The 15,166-nt window shown below is 48.6% G+C and overlaps 1 protein-coding gene across 2 annotated transcripts; it reads left to right on the top strand.

Annotated features, from left to right (window-relative positions):
* The first annotated feature begins 884 nt into the window (after nt 1-884).
* Nucleotides 885-14,821, top strand: C10H12orf43 (chromosome 10 C12orf43 homolog). 2 transcript variants are annotated; one of them, XM_054442725.2, is made up of 6 exons: nt 885-1,062; nt 6,137-6,179; nt 6,361-6,459; nt 10,884-10,957; nt 12,165-12,255; nt 12,769-14,821. In XM_054442725.2, the coding sequence occupies exons 1-6, from the start codon at nt 918-920 to the stop codon at nt 13,112-13,114; spliced, it is 798 nt and encodes a 265-aa protein (XP_054298700.1). In that variant the 5' UTR covers nt 885-917; the 3' UTR covers nt 13,115-14,821. The 2 variants fall into 2 exon arrangements, with proteins under 2 accessions (XP_054298700.1, XP_054298699.1); XM_054442724.2 differs by having other exon boundaries at nt 894-1,062; nt 12,766-14,821.
* Nucleotides 14,822-15,166: the final 345 nt, after the last annotated feature.

Genomic DNA, 15,166 nt, shown 5'->3' with positions numbered 1-15,166 from the left:
CCGCCTCGGCCTCCCAAAGTGTTGGGATTACAGATGTGAGCCACCGTGCCTGGACAGGATTCTGCATTTCTTTTCTTTCTTTTTTTTTTTTTTTGAGACAGAGTCTCACTTTGTTGCCCAGGCTGGAGTGCAGTGGCACGATCTCGGCTCACCTCAACCTCCACCTCCCAGGTTCAAGTGATTTTCCTGCCTCAGCCTCCCGAGTAGCTGGGACTACAGGTGCGTGCCACCATGCCCAGCTAATTTTTGTATTTTTAGTAGAGATGGGGTTTCACTATGTTGGCCAGGCTGGTCTCGAACTCCCGACCTTGTGATCTGCCCCCCTCAGCCTCCCAAAGTGTTGGGATTACACGCGTGAGCCACCGCACCCGGCCTGGATTCTGCATTAGCTCCCAGGTGTTACCAATGCTTCTGGCTCATGGACTATATTCTAAGTAGTAAGGCCCTAGGCTATTAAAGGAAATACAGATTCCTGGATTCCACTTATCAGAGATTCTGATTCTGTTAGTATTTTTTGTGAGACCCAAAAGTCTGCAGTTTAACCAGCTCTCTAAGGTGTTTCTTAGGCCCAGCTGGACTGGGAAATTACTAGAATAAATGACATTGAATCAAAACCTGGGCACTAATCCTGGGTCTGTCATTAACTCCTTAGGAGATTCCCTTCCCCTCTGGAGATCTCGTCATCAAGAAATGATTGGAGAAGTTAATCTCTTAGGCCCTTCTAGCTCTTGCCTTTGAGAACCGCCCACCTCCCCATTCCCACCTGGTATCCCCAACCCAGTACAGTTCATGGCCAATGGCGGTCCAAGCCTTGGAACTACAATCCCCACAATGCCTCGCGCCTCTCCTCTCACGTGAGGTCGTGCAGGAGGCTTGATAACGGCGGTGTTCTCCACAATCCTTTGCGGTGGTTCAAGATGGAGGCGCCCAGTGGCACTGTGAGCGATTTGGAAAGTAGTAACAGCAGTAGCGATGCGGAGGAGCTGGAGCGGTGCCGCGAGGCGGCAATGCCGGCCTGGGGGTTGGAGCGTCGCCCGCATGTGGCAGTGAAGCCAAGAGCCGGTAGGATACTATGTCTGGGGAGACCGGCTGAGGGGCGTGGGATCTTCCCCCGGAGCCTGAGAGGATGGATGGTGAGGAGAGAGTCACTGGGACTGGACTTCCTTCCCCGAGAGAGCTCCAGGGACTGGGTGTAGTGCAGATTGAAAGCATGGGCAGGTGCAGTAGGGAGGGTATTTCATTATCCCAGTCGGGGAAACTGAGGTACCCAAATGTCTTTTGATTCTCCTTCCTTGGGTCTATCCTCACTGCCCCACACTGGGAAGGCCGCCGTCTCTTCGAGATAACTGCAACAGCCCCCTCCCGGTATTCTCGCAGCCAGCCTTTCCCCACCTCCAACACGTTCTCCCACCCTGGAGGTTGTTGTCAAGAGCAGTGCCCAGCACATCACTCTGACCGTGACTCCCTAGTGCCCTGGGAATAAATACAGAACCCCGCAACATCAAGGGGCCTAATCATGGATAGAACCCAAGGGTTCTTTCTATTCATCTCTGACTGAATTTTAGCATCTCTTTCAGTCATGCAAGCACTAAGCCACAATAGTTCTGGCAATACCGTTACTTTATCCCAACAGAAGTCATAGATTTTCATATCTCATTACAATCTTTGCAGATACAGATATCAATATATCATTTTATTGATAATAAGACATTGGGAAAAAAGTCATTTACACTCATCCCTGATTTAAAATGTGCCACTCTAATTTTTAGACCCATCTCTATATCTAAGATGTAAGAAGCACATACATCACAAGTTTGGTTGTTTACTATCATGATAATTAAATTTCGGTATCATTGATTTTGTTTGTAATCCTATATGTTGCATTTCATGCATTTAAAACATTACTCTGAGAAGAGAACCAGGCTTCACCAGGCTGTTAGAGAAGGCTATGGCAAAGCAAGGTTAAGAACCGCTGGATTTGTTTAAAAGGACTTACAAGCACTTTGGTGATCCATTGCCTTCCTCTCCCTTCCTTCCCTCCTGCCATACTGCGCTTCCTGTAGGTAGCTTCCAGACCATAGTCTGCCGCCCTCGCCCCCTAGTACCATAACCACAGTTTTCTCTGCAAGTTCTATTTACAGATCTGCCTTTCCATCTCACTCATTAGCAGTGGGAACTTGAGCAAAGTACTTAAATCTCACTGTACCTAAATGTCCTCATCTGTACAGTGCAGGTAGTGATAGTACCCACCCCATAAGGTTGAGAAGTAACTGAGATAATGCAATCTACAGTGCTTGGCACATCTTAAAGGCCCAATACATGGTGGCAAATATGTGATTGGTCTTTCCACATGGACTGCTTTCCTCCTCCTGCCTAATTCTTGCTCTTTTTTTTTTTCAAGACTAGGTCTCATTCCGTTACCGAGGCTGACACAATCATGGCTCATTGCAACCTCGACCTCCCCCTGCTCAGATGATCCTCCCACCTCAGCCTCCCAAGTAGCTGAGACTACAGATGTATAGTCCCAGCTACTTTTTGTATTTTTTGTAGAGATGGGGTTTTGCCACGTTGCCCAGGCTGGTCTCGAACTCCTGGGCTCAAGTGATCCTCCCTTCTCAACCTTCAAAGTGCTGAGATTACAGGTGTGAGCCACCATGCCCGGCTTCTAGTTTTGTTTGTTTGTTTTTGCATTTTTTTTTTGACATGGAATTTCACTCTTGTTGCCCAGACTGCAGTGCAATAGCACGATCTCAGCTTACTGCAACCTCTGCCTCCTGGGTTCAAGTGATTCTCCTGCCTCAGCCTCCCTAGTAGCTGGGATTACAGGCACCTGCCACCACGCCCAGCTAATTTTTTGTATTTTTAGTACAGACAGGGTTTCACCGTGTTGGCCAGGCTGGTCTCGAACTCCAGACCTCAGGCAATCCACCTGCCTCGGCCTTCCAAAGTGCTGGGATTACAGGTGTGAGCCACTGCGCCTGGTCTTTTTTTTCTTTTCGAGACGGAGTCTCGCTCTGTTACCAAGGCTGGAGTGCAATGGCGCGATCTTGGCTCCCTGCAACCTCCGCCTCCCAGGCTCAAGCAATTCTCCTGCCTCAGCCTCCTAAGTAGCTGGGATTACAGGCACCCGCCACCAGGCCCAGCTAATTTTTTTTTTTGTATTTTTATTAGAGACAGGGTTTCACCGTGTTGGCCAGGCTGGTCTCGAACTTATGACCTCAGGTGATCTGCCCACCGTGGCCTCCCAAAGTGCTGGGATTACAGGCATAAGCCACCACACCCAGCCTAGATTACATTCTTGAGTGCGTCTAGTAATAGCCACCAGGAGTTGAGAATTTACTTTTTGCCCCTGTTCTAAACACTTTGTATTTGTTGTCTGTTTTCATCTTCCCAGCAATGCCACAAAAGGGTGTATTAGCCCCATTTTACAGAAAACTGATGCTCATAATGGTGAAATAACTTGGCCAAGGTTGTCCAATTTGTGAGTGGCAGAACCGCATAAATCCAGGCCTACCTGACTCCAAGTCCATGCTCTTCATTGCTGCTGTGCCACTCTGCCATGGACAAGTGTCTATTGTGGTCAAAACTCCCACCCTTTGGTCCATGACTATGTGGAAATATAGGTCACTATTTTATTTATGTAACCTCTAGAGACAGCTCTTAAATCCAGTGATGAACTGGTCACTCAAACCACTTTAATTTTAGGGTAGCATATACTTTGATTTATTTTTCTGACAATCAATTCAAACCAAGATATTATGGCAGGATCTGGGGATATAAAGATAAAAAGAGGCAGACCACGTATTCAAGTAGCTTACAAATCCAGGAAGGGGATGGGTATGGAAACAGTGTCCACAAAACTGACTCCAGAAGGTTGGTAATCGTATTCCCATTTTATAGAAAAACAAAGGCTCAGGGAGATAAAGTGACTTGCCTAGCATCACACAGCTTGGTGGCAGAGCCAGGACTCAACTGAACCGTCTCCCTCTGTAATACTGTTTCTGTTCCCTGACGGTACCTCACCTTCATCACACTGTAGTCATGATGGAAGAGATGCTCTTCTTCCGAGTGATTATGTGCTGAAGACGAAAGACCAGGTCTTTAAAGACTGTCCATCCAGGCCCCCACATTACCCACCTCCAGGAGCATGGGGCATGTTTAGCATCTTGTGTTGTGCTCTGGAGTACAGTGACATCGACCACAACGTACTAGGACACAGATGCAATGTGTATGGGTGATGACATAAACACAGCAGTGCCCCCATGGAGCTGTTTCATTCACCATGGCCCTCCACTGGGCCTGGAGCTACCAAGTGTCCACTTTGTTCAGTTGGCCCCTTAAATATACAAGCACGTTTTGTCTTGTTAGTTAAGTCAGAAACCTCATAGCTAACTTTCACTCATTTCTCACGCCCTGTAGTCAGTCCATCAGTGAATCCTATTGACTCCATCTTTTTTTTTTTTTTTTTTTTAGACGGAGTCTCGCTCTGTCACCAGGCTGGAGTGCAGTAGCATGATCTTGGCTCACTGCAACCTCCGCCTCCTGGGTTCAAGCGATTCTCCTGCCTCAGCTTCTCAAGTAGCTGGGACTACAGGTGTGTGCCACCACACCCAGCTAATTTTTGTATTTTTTAGTAGAGACGGGGTTTCACCATGTTGACCAGGATGATCTCGATCTCTTGACCTCGTGATCTGCCTGCCTCGGCCTCCCAAAGTGCTGGGATTACAGGCATGAGCCACCGCGCCCGGCCTTGACTCCATCTTAAAAGTGCATCTATCTGGAGTCTAGCCAATTCTCACCACATCAATTACTGCAGCAGACTCCGTGTTCCTGCCTTTGCCCCAACAGTCTCACGCTGCACAGCAGCCAAAGATGTTCTGTCAAAACCCAGGTCAGTTTATGTCCTTCCTCTGCTCAGTTCCAGAGCTCCTCCTCCTCAAAGTCCAGGTCCTCCCGTTGGCCCATGTCAGGGCCCTTCATGATTTGGCCCCTCTGAGTTCTCCATCTCTGCTGCTCCCGGTTTACTGGGCGGGCTCTGGTCACACTGACCTCTTTGCTGGTTCTAAACACACAAAGCAGGCTCCAGTCTCAGGGCCTTTGCAGATGCTTTCCCTCTGCCTGGAAGGCTGTGTCCCACATGTCCACTTGGTTCACTCCCTCTCCTCTCTCAAATATCTGTTCAAATGTTGCCTTATCAATGAAGCCCTCTCTGCCCACCTTTATATAACAATCCCCAGCCTAACACTCCCCGCCTCTCTCGCCTACTTTGTTTCTGTTTTTTTCCATACGCTTACCATTATCCAACTTTACATTTTGTTTATGTATGTGTGTTTATCATCTCTCTCCACCAACTAGAATGTAAGCTCCTGCAGACAGTGGTAGTCGAGTAAGTTGCTCAGCAATGACAACACCTGGTTAATAAAAGGCATTCAGTATCTGGTTTGAGGGAATGACCAAAAGGCCAGGCATCCCCACTGTTTTGGCTTGAAAAATGTGATCCACAAAAGAGCCACTTTCTCTCTCTGTCTTCCATGGCACTTAGCACACAGCCAGGCAGGCATTAAACTGTGCATTCAAATCACACTTAGACCTGCCTGTTCAGCACAGCGTGGTGGTTAAGAGGGGGCTCAGGAGTCAGATGGCCTGGGCCCTCAGCCCACCCCTGTCACTTATTAGGTATTTGACTCTGGCCAAGTTATTTTACATCTCTTTGACATTTCTTCTGCAAAATGGGATAATTGTAACCCCTCCAATTGGGTTGTTGGGAAGATTCACTGAGTTATATGTGTTATATATATTTTAAGTTACATATATAACTATTTTAAGTTTTATGTATATATAAGTTATATATATAACTATTTTAAGTTATATAACTAAGTTATATATATAAAAAATGTACTTACATAAAATATGTAACTATATTATAGACATATATAACTAAATTATATATGTAACTATTTGAAGTTATGGATATATAACTATTTGAAGTTATATATAAATATAATATATATGAGTTACATATGTATGTATATATATGAGTTATATGTATTTTAAGCTGCTGAAAATAGTGCCTGGCACGCATTTGTTGTTGGTCATTGTTGCCTCTATAAATGCCCTAATTTTCATTTTTCCACAGGTGCTGCAAATAATCAGTTGTCAACCTCCCAACCGAGCCTCAGGTATTATGCACTTTGGGTTCAAGTTTCACTTATTCATTCAACAAATACTGATCCCCTGCGTGTGCCAGATGCTAGGCTACATGCCTGGCATTTCCAGGTGAACAAGACACACATGGTCCCTGCGCTCATGGGGACAGCTTCTGAGCAGGCAGGAAGTGAGGTCTCTTTGTGTGTGTTGTAGGCATAAGGTCGATGAGCATGAACAAGATGGCAACGAGCTTCAGACCACCCCTGAATTCCGAGCCCACGTAGCCAAGAAGCTGGGAGCCCTGCTGGACAGGTAAACAAAGGTGCAGTTTCTCCTCTCCTGCCCTTGTTAATATGAACAGCAATGGCTCACATTGGCTGAGTGTTCACGGTGTCCAGGCTGGCACGGTAGCAGGCACCTGGCATATGTCATCTCCCTGCATTCATAAACAACATTATCATGTGGGTCCTGTTGTTACCTTTATTCTCCAGGTGAGGAAACAGGCTGTCAGCAAGGAGACATGTTTGCTTGAAGTCACATCATCGTCGTAGCTACCATTTACTGAGCCAACTGTTTGTGGCCAGGCTCTGTGCTAAGTGCTTGATGTCCATTTTCTCATTTAATCCTTCTGATGACTCTGAGAGGTAGGGACTGTTATCATTCCCACTGTACAGGTGGGTAACTGAGGCTCAGAGAGGCAAAGTCATTTGCCCGGGGGACGGTGCTACTAAGTGACAAAGCCAGGATTCAGAACCCAGGAGGGAACAGAATTGGGCCTCCAACCCAAGTGCGTCTGACTCCAAGCCCACATTTTTTTGTTTTGTTTTGTTTTTTGAGACAGAGTCTTGCTCTGCTGGCGTGCAGTGGCACAATCTTGGCTCACTGCAGCCTCCACCTTCTGGGTTCAAGCGATTCTCATGCCTCAGCCTCCCAAGTAGCTGGGATTACAGGCACCCGCCACCACACCAGGCTAATTTTTGTGTTTAGTAGAGACGGGGTTTCACCATGTTGACCAGGCTGATCTCGAACTCCTGACCTCAAGTGATCTGCCTGCCTTGGCCTCCCAAAGTGCTGGGATTACAAGCGTGAGCCACTGTGCCGGGCCAAGCCCATGTTCTTAACCCCTGCATTATCCTGCAACCTTGAGAGTAAGAGAGGAACATCGAGAAGCTCATTCCCGCCACGAGGGCAAGGAAGGACCGTGTTCCTATTTCTTGGGTGCCTTCTGTGTGCTAGACGCTGTGCCAGGTCTCTATCTTACATTCTCAGCACAGGTTGATAACCCAGTCGGTAAGGATTCAGGTTGGCATTCCTGAAGTAGGTGTCAAGGAAGACAACCTGTTTCAGTCCGTATGGGCTGCTATAACGAGATAACATAAACTGGGTAGCTTATAAACAAAATCAATGGATTTCTCACATTTTGGAGGCTGAGAAGTCCAAGATCAAGGCACCAGCAGATTCAGTGTCTGGGGAGAGCCCTCTTGCCAGTACAGATGGCGCCTTCCTACTGTGTCCTCACATAGTGGAATGGGTGAGGGGTGTCTCTCAGACCTTTTTTATAGGAGCACCAATTTCATTCATGAAGGCTCCACCCTCACGACCTAATCACCTCTCAAAGGCCCCCATCTCCTAATCCTAATACCTTGGGTTGAGGATTTCTCTTTTTCTTTTCTTTTTTTGGAGACAGAGTCTCCCTCTGGAGCACAGTGGCGCAATCTCGGCTCACAGCAACCTCCACTTCCTGGGTTCAAGCGATTTTCATGCCTCAGCCTCCTGAGTAGCTGGGGTTACAGGTGCGCACCCACCATGCTTGGCTAATTTTTTGTACTTTTTGCATTTTTAGTAGAAATGGGTTTTCATTATGTTGGCCAGGCTGGTCTCGAACTCCTGACTTCAAGTGATCCACCTGGCTCGGCCTCCCAGAGTGCTGAGATTGCAGGTGTAAGCCACCATGCCCAGCTGGGGTGAGGATTTCACCGTAAGAATTTGGGGAGGACGCAAACATTTGGATTCTAGCACTAGCCCAAAGCGTGGCTCTAGAAAAAAGGAGGTCCAACAGCAAAGAAGTGTGAGAAACACTGCAATCTACATACCTCCACATGTCCTTGCAGACTGCAAGCCATAGTAGTATATTCAAGGCTCTGAGAATTCCTGTAGTGAAGAGACCTGTGTAACTGTTTAGCCTAGCATTTTCCAAACTTGTTTGACCACAGTGCCTTTGTTCCATGGAAGACCAGTCAACAACCTGTGGAACAGGTCTTGGGATACACTGGTCTAGACCTGTTCCTGACTGGCAGAGCCCTGGCAGGGTTTTGAAAGGGAGATGAGGCAGGATTTGGGGCCATTGTCATTCCAATCGAAGTAGATATCAAAAAGGACAAATGAGCCTTCCCAAAGTGTGAACCAGCTATTCTCCCGAGACAGAATGATGGGCCAGAGCCCCGCAGCCTGAACCCCACAGGGTTCCCCTCAATTGGAGAATGTAGAGGAGGTGTTTAGGAAGGCAGCTGCATTTCAGCCTGTGGGAGCAGTTTTCCTTTGTGACTCTCTGGCTTCAGGCTGAACAGGGCCTGCTTGGCATTGCACTGAGTCACAGAGATGTTTCTGCAGTAGAAATGCCAGTCAGCCATGGTTAGAATATTCCCTGCAGCGTTTTCATGTTTCTCCAAAGAAATCTAAATGATACCTTAGGCCAGGCATGGCAGCTCATGCCTCTGATCCCAGCACTTTGGGAGGCTGAAGCGGGTGGATCATTTGAGGACAGGAGTTCGAGACCAGCCTGGCCAACATGGTGAGACCCCATCTCTACTAAAAATGCAAAAATTAGCTGGGCATGGTGGCGTGCACCTGTTATCCCAGCTACTTGGGAGGCTGTGGTAGGAGAATCGTTTGAACCCAGGATGCAGAGGTTGCAGTGAGCTGAGATCATGCCACTGCACTCCAGCCTGGGTGACAGAGTGAGACCCCATCTCAAAAAAAAAAAAGAAATGTAAATGATACTGCATTTGGTCCCTAGTGTTAGGTCAGTGTCTCTCAACCTTGGCGCTACTGACATCTTTGAGTAGCATTTGTCGTGGGGGTCTATCCTTCTTCCCATTATAGGATGTTTACCAACATCCCTGTCCTCTACCTACTAGATGATAGTAGCATTCACCCCACCAGTTGTGACATCCAAAAATGTCTCCAGACATTGCCAAATGCCCCTAGTGGCCACCATTGAACCACTGTGTGGGGTCAAGAACAGGTGCCTGGGTGGCATCATCTCTATTACCCTCTCCCCAGGTTGCTTTTCCTGAACAGGGCTTGGGGGGGCGCCTTTGGCATACAGGAAGGGAGGTTAGGGAAAGCACCCAGGGCATTGCTGCGTCTGCCTCGAGGGCATTGCTGAGAGCCTTGTTCTCTGCCATGCACAGTGGCATCTCCATCCGCACTCACCAGACACATGCTTCCTGGCCTTGTGCCTCTAGAGAAATGTGGTTTATTTTTATGTTAGAGATCCTGTGAAGGCCGAAGCTTTTCTTGAAGACAGTCATCATCTGCATCATCATCATAGCTACCATTTACTGAGCAGCTACTTGTGGCCAGGCCGTGTGCCACAAGTGCTTGATATCCATTTTCCCCTTCAATCCTTGTGACAACCTTAAGAGGTAGGGACCTTCATCGTTCCCACTGCACAGGTGGATAACAGAGGCTCAGAGAGATAAAGTCGTTTGCTTAAGGGACATAGCTAATAAGTGACAAAACCAGGATTCAAAACCCAGGTCTCTGAAGTCTGAATGAGGTCTATGAACTGGATCAATTTGCATTTCCTAGTTGTGATATTGTACTATAGTGAGGCACAGTGTTACCATTGTGAGAAAATGGATGGAGGGTCTATGGAACCTCTGCATTATTTGTTGCTACTGCATGTCTACAATTATCTCCAATTTCTTTTAATTAAAAAAAAAATTTAAAAATAGGTCTGCCCTGCTCCAGAAGCTGTCCTCTGAACCAGTTTTCTAGATTGGTCATATTTCCCTTTTCATGCTTGCTGCTAGGAAGCTCAGAGCAAAATGTATGCCCTCTCTCTAACAAGTGTATAGGACTTCCTGACTACATTTCTAGGTCTTTCTGTTCCTCTTGCCCTTATATCTCTTTGTCCTATTTGAAATTGCATTCATTTTGTTAAATTCTTTTTTTTTTTTTTGGAGATGGAGTCTTGCTCTGTCGCCCAGGCTGGAGTGCAGTGGCACAATCTCAGTTCACTGCAAGCTCCGCCTCCCAGGTTCACGCCATTCTCCTGCCTCAGCCTCCCGAGTAGCTGGGACTACAGGCGCCCGCCACCACGCCCGGCTAATTTTTTGTATTTTTAGTAGAGATGGGGTTTCACTGTGTTAGCCAGAATGGTCTCGATCTCCTGGCCTCATGATCTGCCCGCCTCAGCCTCCCAAAATGCTAGGATTACAGGCATGAGCCACCATGCCTGGCCTCATTTTGTTTTACTATGTCTTTAAAACTTCTTCAACACTTACTGGAATAAAGTGGGCTTTAAAGAAATGAAGCACCGCAGTTCGCATGGCAGAGGCTGGTCAGCATGTTGTAACCAGACCATCAGCCCTCTTACTAGGCCTGCACGCTTTTGCTTTTGCATTTACAATCACATGCCCCATCCCCTCCACTTGAAAAAGAATTTTTTAAATTATTTTTGTTGTTATCCAAAAATCTCATCTTAAATCAACCATCTCCTCTCCCTGTAGCTTCATTACCATCTCAGAAGCAACAAAGGAGCCAACAAAAGCTAAGGTACAGAAAGTTGCTTCAGAGGATGATGGTGAGTGGTTATACTTAATAGAAGCTATCATTTATTAAGCACCTAATGTGTGTCTGGAGCTGGGCAAAACAGTTTTGGTATATTCTTTTTTTTAGATAGGAACTCGCTCTGCCACCTAGGCTGGAGTGCAGTGGAGCGATTATAGCTCAATGCAGCCTCAACCTCCCGGACCCAAGCAGTCCTCCCACCTCAACTTCCTGAGTAGCTGGGACCACAGACACACACCACCACCCCTGGCTAATTATTTATTTTCTTTAGAGACAGGATCTCGCTATGTTGCCCAGGCTGGTCTTGAACTCCTGGCCTCAAGCCATCTGCCCACCTTAGCCTTCCAAAGTTCTGGGACTACAGGTGTGCACCACCACACCTGGCTAATTTTTGTATTTTTTTTAGAGACAGGGTTCTGTCATGTTGCCCAGGCTGGTCCTGGCCTCAAGCTGTCCTCCCGCCTCAGACTCCCAAAGTGCTGGGGTTACAGGCATGAGCCACCACACCATTCTTTCATCTGCTCAGCCCCTGTGGTGAGGCAGGTATTATGATTGAACCCCATGTACAGACAAGGAGACTGAGGCCCTGAGAAACGAAGTCATTTGCCTGAGGTGGCCTTGTCTGTGTCACCCTGAGCAGGAGCACTTTACTGCTGCCCTCCACAGCCTCGCCCATCTGCGTCTGTCCTGTACCAACACATTGCCACTTTGAAGGCTGCCTTAGGTCAGGAGCTCAAGTGCTGACTTCCAGAAGCCTCTGAGGGCTTGCTGAGCTGATGTGGCTGCTGGCTCCTGCTCCAGCGCGCCCTCCACTGGCTCCATCAGGCATCAGCACGACTCTTGGCAGATGCAGAATCACTTTGTAGTTAGACGACCGATTCCTAGGTCTTTGCCTCTGGACCAGGAGCTCCTGAGGGCAGAGGCGGGCACCTTCAGCACCTGGCACCTGGGAGGAGGGGCTGGCATCTGGGGGTGCTGACTCTGCCCGTTTTTTTTTGTTTGGTTGGTTGGGGTTTTTTGTTATTGTTTCTTTTTAAAATTTTTTTAATTTGTGTCTTTTTAAAATTTTTTTCTTTTTTGTTTCTCTATTTTTTCTTTCTTTGTTTCTTTTGTTTTCCTTTTTAAAATTTTTTCTTTTTTGTTTCTTTTTTGTTTTGTTTTGTTTATGTTTCTTTTTGTTTTGTTTTGTTTTTGTTTGACTCTGCCCCTTTGAATCTTAGGTTTCCGCCTTTTCTTCACATCTGTCCCTGGAGACCGTGAGAAGGAAGAGTCTCCCCAACCCCGCCGAAAGCGACAGCCCTCCAGCTCCAGGTGAGAACTCACACCTCTCCTCACGTCCCCTCCTTTTTTCTCCTCTTCTGTCTCGGTGGGTTCCCCGGAATAGCCAAGCAGACTCCAGTCAGGACCAGGCCAAGGCAGCGACCCTGTCAGGCAGCTAGAGAAATCGTGAGCTCAGCGGGAGAGAAAGCCCTCTTGGCGGCGGCTTTGGATGTTTACTGCTTTTGAGCACCTGTCTTGGGCCAGACACCTCACTTGATCATAGTTGCTTCCTGGGACATCCCTGGGAGGCCTGGACTCTGTTAAGATCCCCATTTTATAGATGATACAGTCAGAGAGGTTAAGTCACTTAAGGAGGTCACAAGGCTGCTACGCCCAGAAGCCAGTATTGGAAGCCAGGTTGGCCTCACTCCCAAGCCTGAACTCACTACCTGCCTCCCTCTGCGGCCACCTTCTGGTGACCTGGACCGAGGGAGGACAGCGAGAGGCAGCTCTGGGGCTGTGTCCTGACTCCAGCTAACCCAGGGTACCCTCTTGTTGCAGCAGTGAGGACAGTGACGAGGAGTGGCGGCGGTGCCGGGAGGCAGCTGTGTCGGCGTCCGACATTCTGCAGGAGTCAGCCATCCACAGCCCTGGCACAGTGGAGAAGGAGGCAAAGAAGAAAAGGAAGTTGAAAAAGAAAGCCAAGAAGGTGGCCAGTGTCGACTCGGCTGTCGCTGCCACCACTCCCACCAGCATGGCCACAGTCCAGAAGCAGAAGTCAGGTGAGCTCAACGGGGACCAGGTGTCACTTGGGACCAAAAGGAAGAAAAAGAAGAAAAAGGCAAAGAAGGCCAGCGAGGCCTCTCCATTCCCACCAGCAAAGAGTGCCACAGCTGTACCTGCAAACTGAACCCAGCCGTGGGCACAGGGCTCAGCCAGCTCCAAGGACAAGGTGCCCCCCCCCCCCGCCCCGGGGACAAGGAATTTCCAAGCTCCACCTCCCTCTCCAAGTTCAAGGACTGGGCTGGCAAACCCAGACTGCCCATGAGACCCTGATGGTGATGAGGGCTTGCTCGAGAGTTGGGCCAAAAAAGTGGCTGTAGGGTGAGAAGCCCAATCAAGGCCTGCCCCTCTGTGCTCCCACAGAGGGCTGGCGGGGGGCGCTGTGGTTCCAGAACATTTCATGACCTCAGGAAAAAAGGAACCTTCCGGTTATTTGAGACTAATGGCCAAGTGGTGAAACCTCCATCTCCCTAGAACCGTCTGCGGTGGGCAGGGGAAGGGAGACCTTCCTCACCACCTCCTTAGCCTGGTGTGAGAAACAGTTTTTAGAAAATGAGAGAAGGGATCCCCAAGAGGCCAAGGCCCAGAGAAGCTTTTGTTCTTCTCTCCTTAGCCCACATAGACTCCACAGGATTGTCTGAGAAAGGAGAGCTTTTTCACCCCTGGCTTTCTAGAATTTTCTTTGTCTGCATTTGTGAATATACCACACATGATGGTGTCTCTGAGCCGACCAGATTATGGAAACTCAATTGTCAGAGGACCCAAAACAAAACTTAAGAGTGATTTGGATATTGCCTCTCTGTCAATGCTGAACCTTAAGACATTTTAAGTAAACATCCTCCTCCTCTCTACACCCCCAGGATTTGTGCATTCACCCCACCCAAGACTTCAGGAAGTGTCATAGCACTCGTGGACTAGGTTTCATGGGAGAAAGGCATTCTGCACGAAGTAGAAGCTTGCGGCTGGGTGCAGTGGCTCACGCCTGTAATCCAAGCATTTTGGGAGGCCAAGGAGGGTGGATCAATTGAGGCCAGGAGTTTGAGACCAGCCTGGCCAACATGGCGAGACCCCAACTCTACTGAAAATACAAAAATTAGCTGAGCGTGTTGACACACGCCCATAATCCCAGCTACTCAGGAGGCTGAGGTAGGAGAATCGCTTGAACCCAGGAGGTAGAGGTTGCAGTGAGCCGAGATTGCGCCACTGCACTCTAGCCTAGGCAATGGAGCAAGACCCTATCTCAAAAAAAAAAAAGAAAAGAAGTAGAAGCTCATGGCCAGGCATGGTGGCTCACACCTGTAATCCCAGCACTTTGGGAGGCCGAGGCAGGTGGATCACCTGAGCCGAGTTCCAGACCAGCCTGGGCAACATGGCGAAACCTCGTCTCTAGAAAAAAAAATACAAAAATTAGTTGGGCATGGTAGTGAGCGCCTGTGGTCCCAGCTGCTTGTGAGGCTGAGGTGGGAGGATCCCTTTAGTCCAGGAGGTCAAGGCTGCAGTGAGCTGTATAATCCCACTGCAGTCCAGCCTGGGTGACAGTGAGACCCTGTCTCCAAAACAAAATTTTTTTTAAAAAGTAGAAGCTTGAGGTTAAGATGAAATCTGGCTTTGTCATTAGAGTCTTAGCAGAGCAAGAAAAGCAGAGACGTGGGGTGTGAGAGCGTGGGTGCTGGAGCCCGTCTCCTCTTCGCAGGCTCCTGGCCTGCCCCAGCCTCCCTCTACCTGCCCAAACCCCATCTGAATGATTTGTGGACAAGCAAGAAATTTCCACCGCATTTCTCCTTGACTTTACTAAAAGTTAAATAAACGTGCCACTCGCCCCGGCTGGCTACAAGCTGCAGGGGGTGCCGGGTCACCCCAGGCATTTTCCTGAATCCCAGGGTGGACGCGGTGCACTGAGGGCCAGGTTCTCAGCAGCAGGCCCAGGGATGTGGGACCATGCTTGCCTTGGGTTCACAGGCTCCTTTGTCCCTCCTGACGGTGCTCAGGACCTCAGACTCCTCAGGGTGGCTGCGAACTGCTTTCAGCTAGCCAGGCCCCCAGGCTTCTGAGTGTTAGTCCTGTCCACACAGGTAGCTCCTGTGCCCTGGGGTCACCTCTTTCTTCTCCTGGGTACCTTAGCTTGGCCAGCTGCTCAGGCCTTGCTCAGCTGCTCGGGCCTTGCTCAGCTGCTCAGGCC

The sequence above is a fragment of the Pongo pygmaeus genome, chromosome 10 (genome assembly GCF_028885625.2).
Source record: "Pongo pygmaeus isolate AG05252 chromosome 10, NHGRI_mPonPyg2-v2.0_pri, whole genome shotgun sequence".
NCBI lineage: Eukaryota > Metazoa > Chordata > Mammalia > Primates > Hominidae > Pongo > Pongo pygmaeus.
The sequence above is the reverse complement of the archived record's forward strand: the minus strand, read 5'-3'. Positions and strand labels throughout refer to the sequence as shown.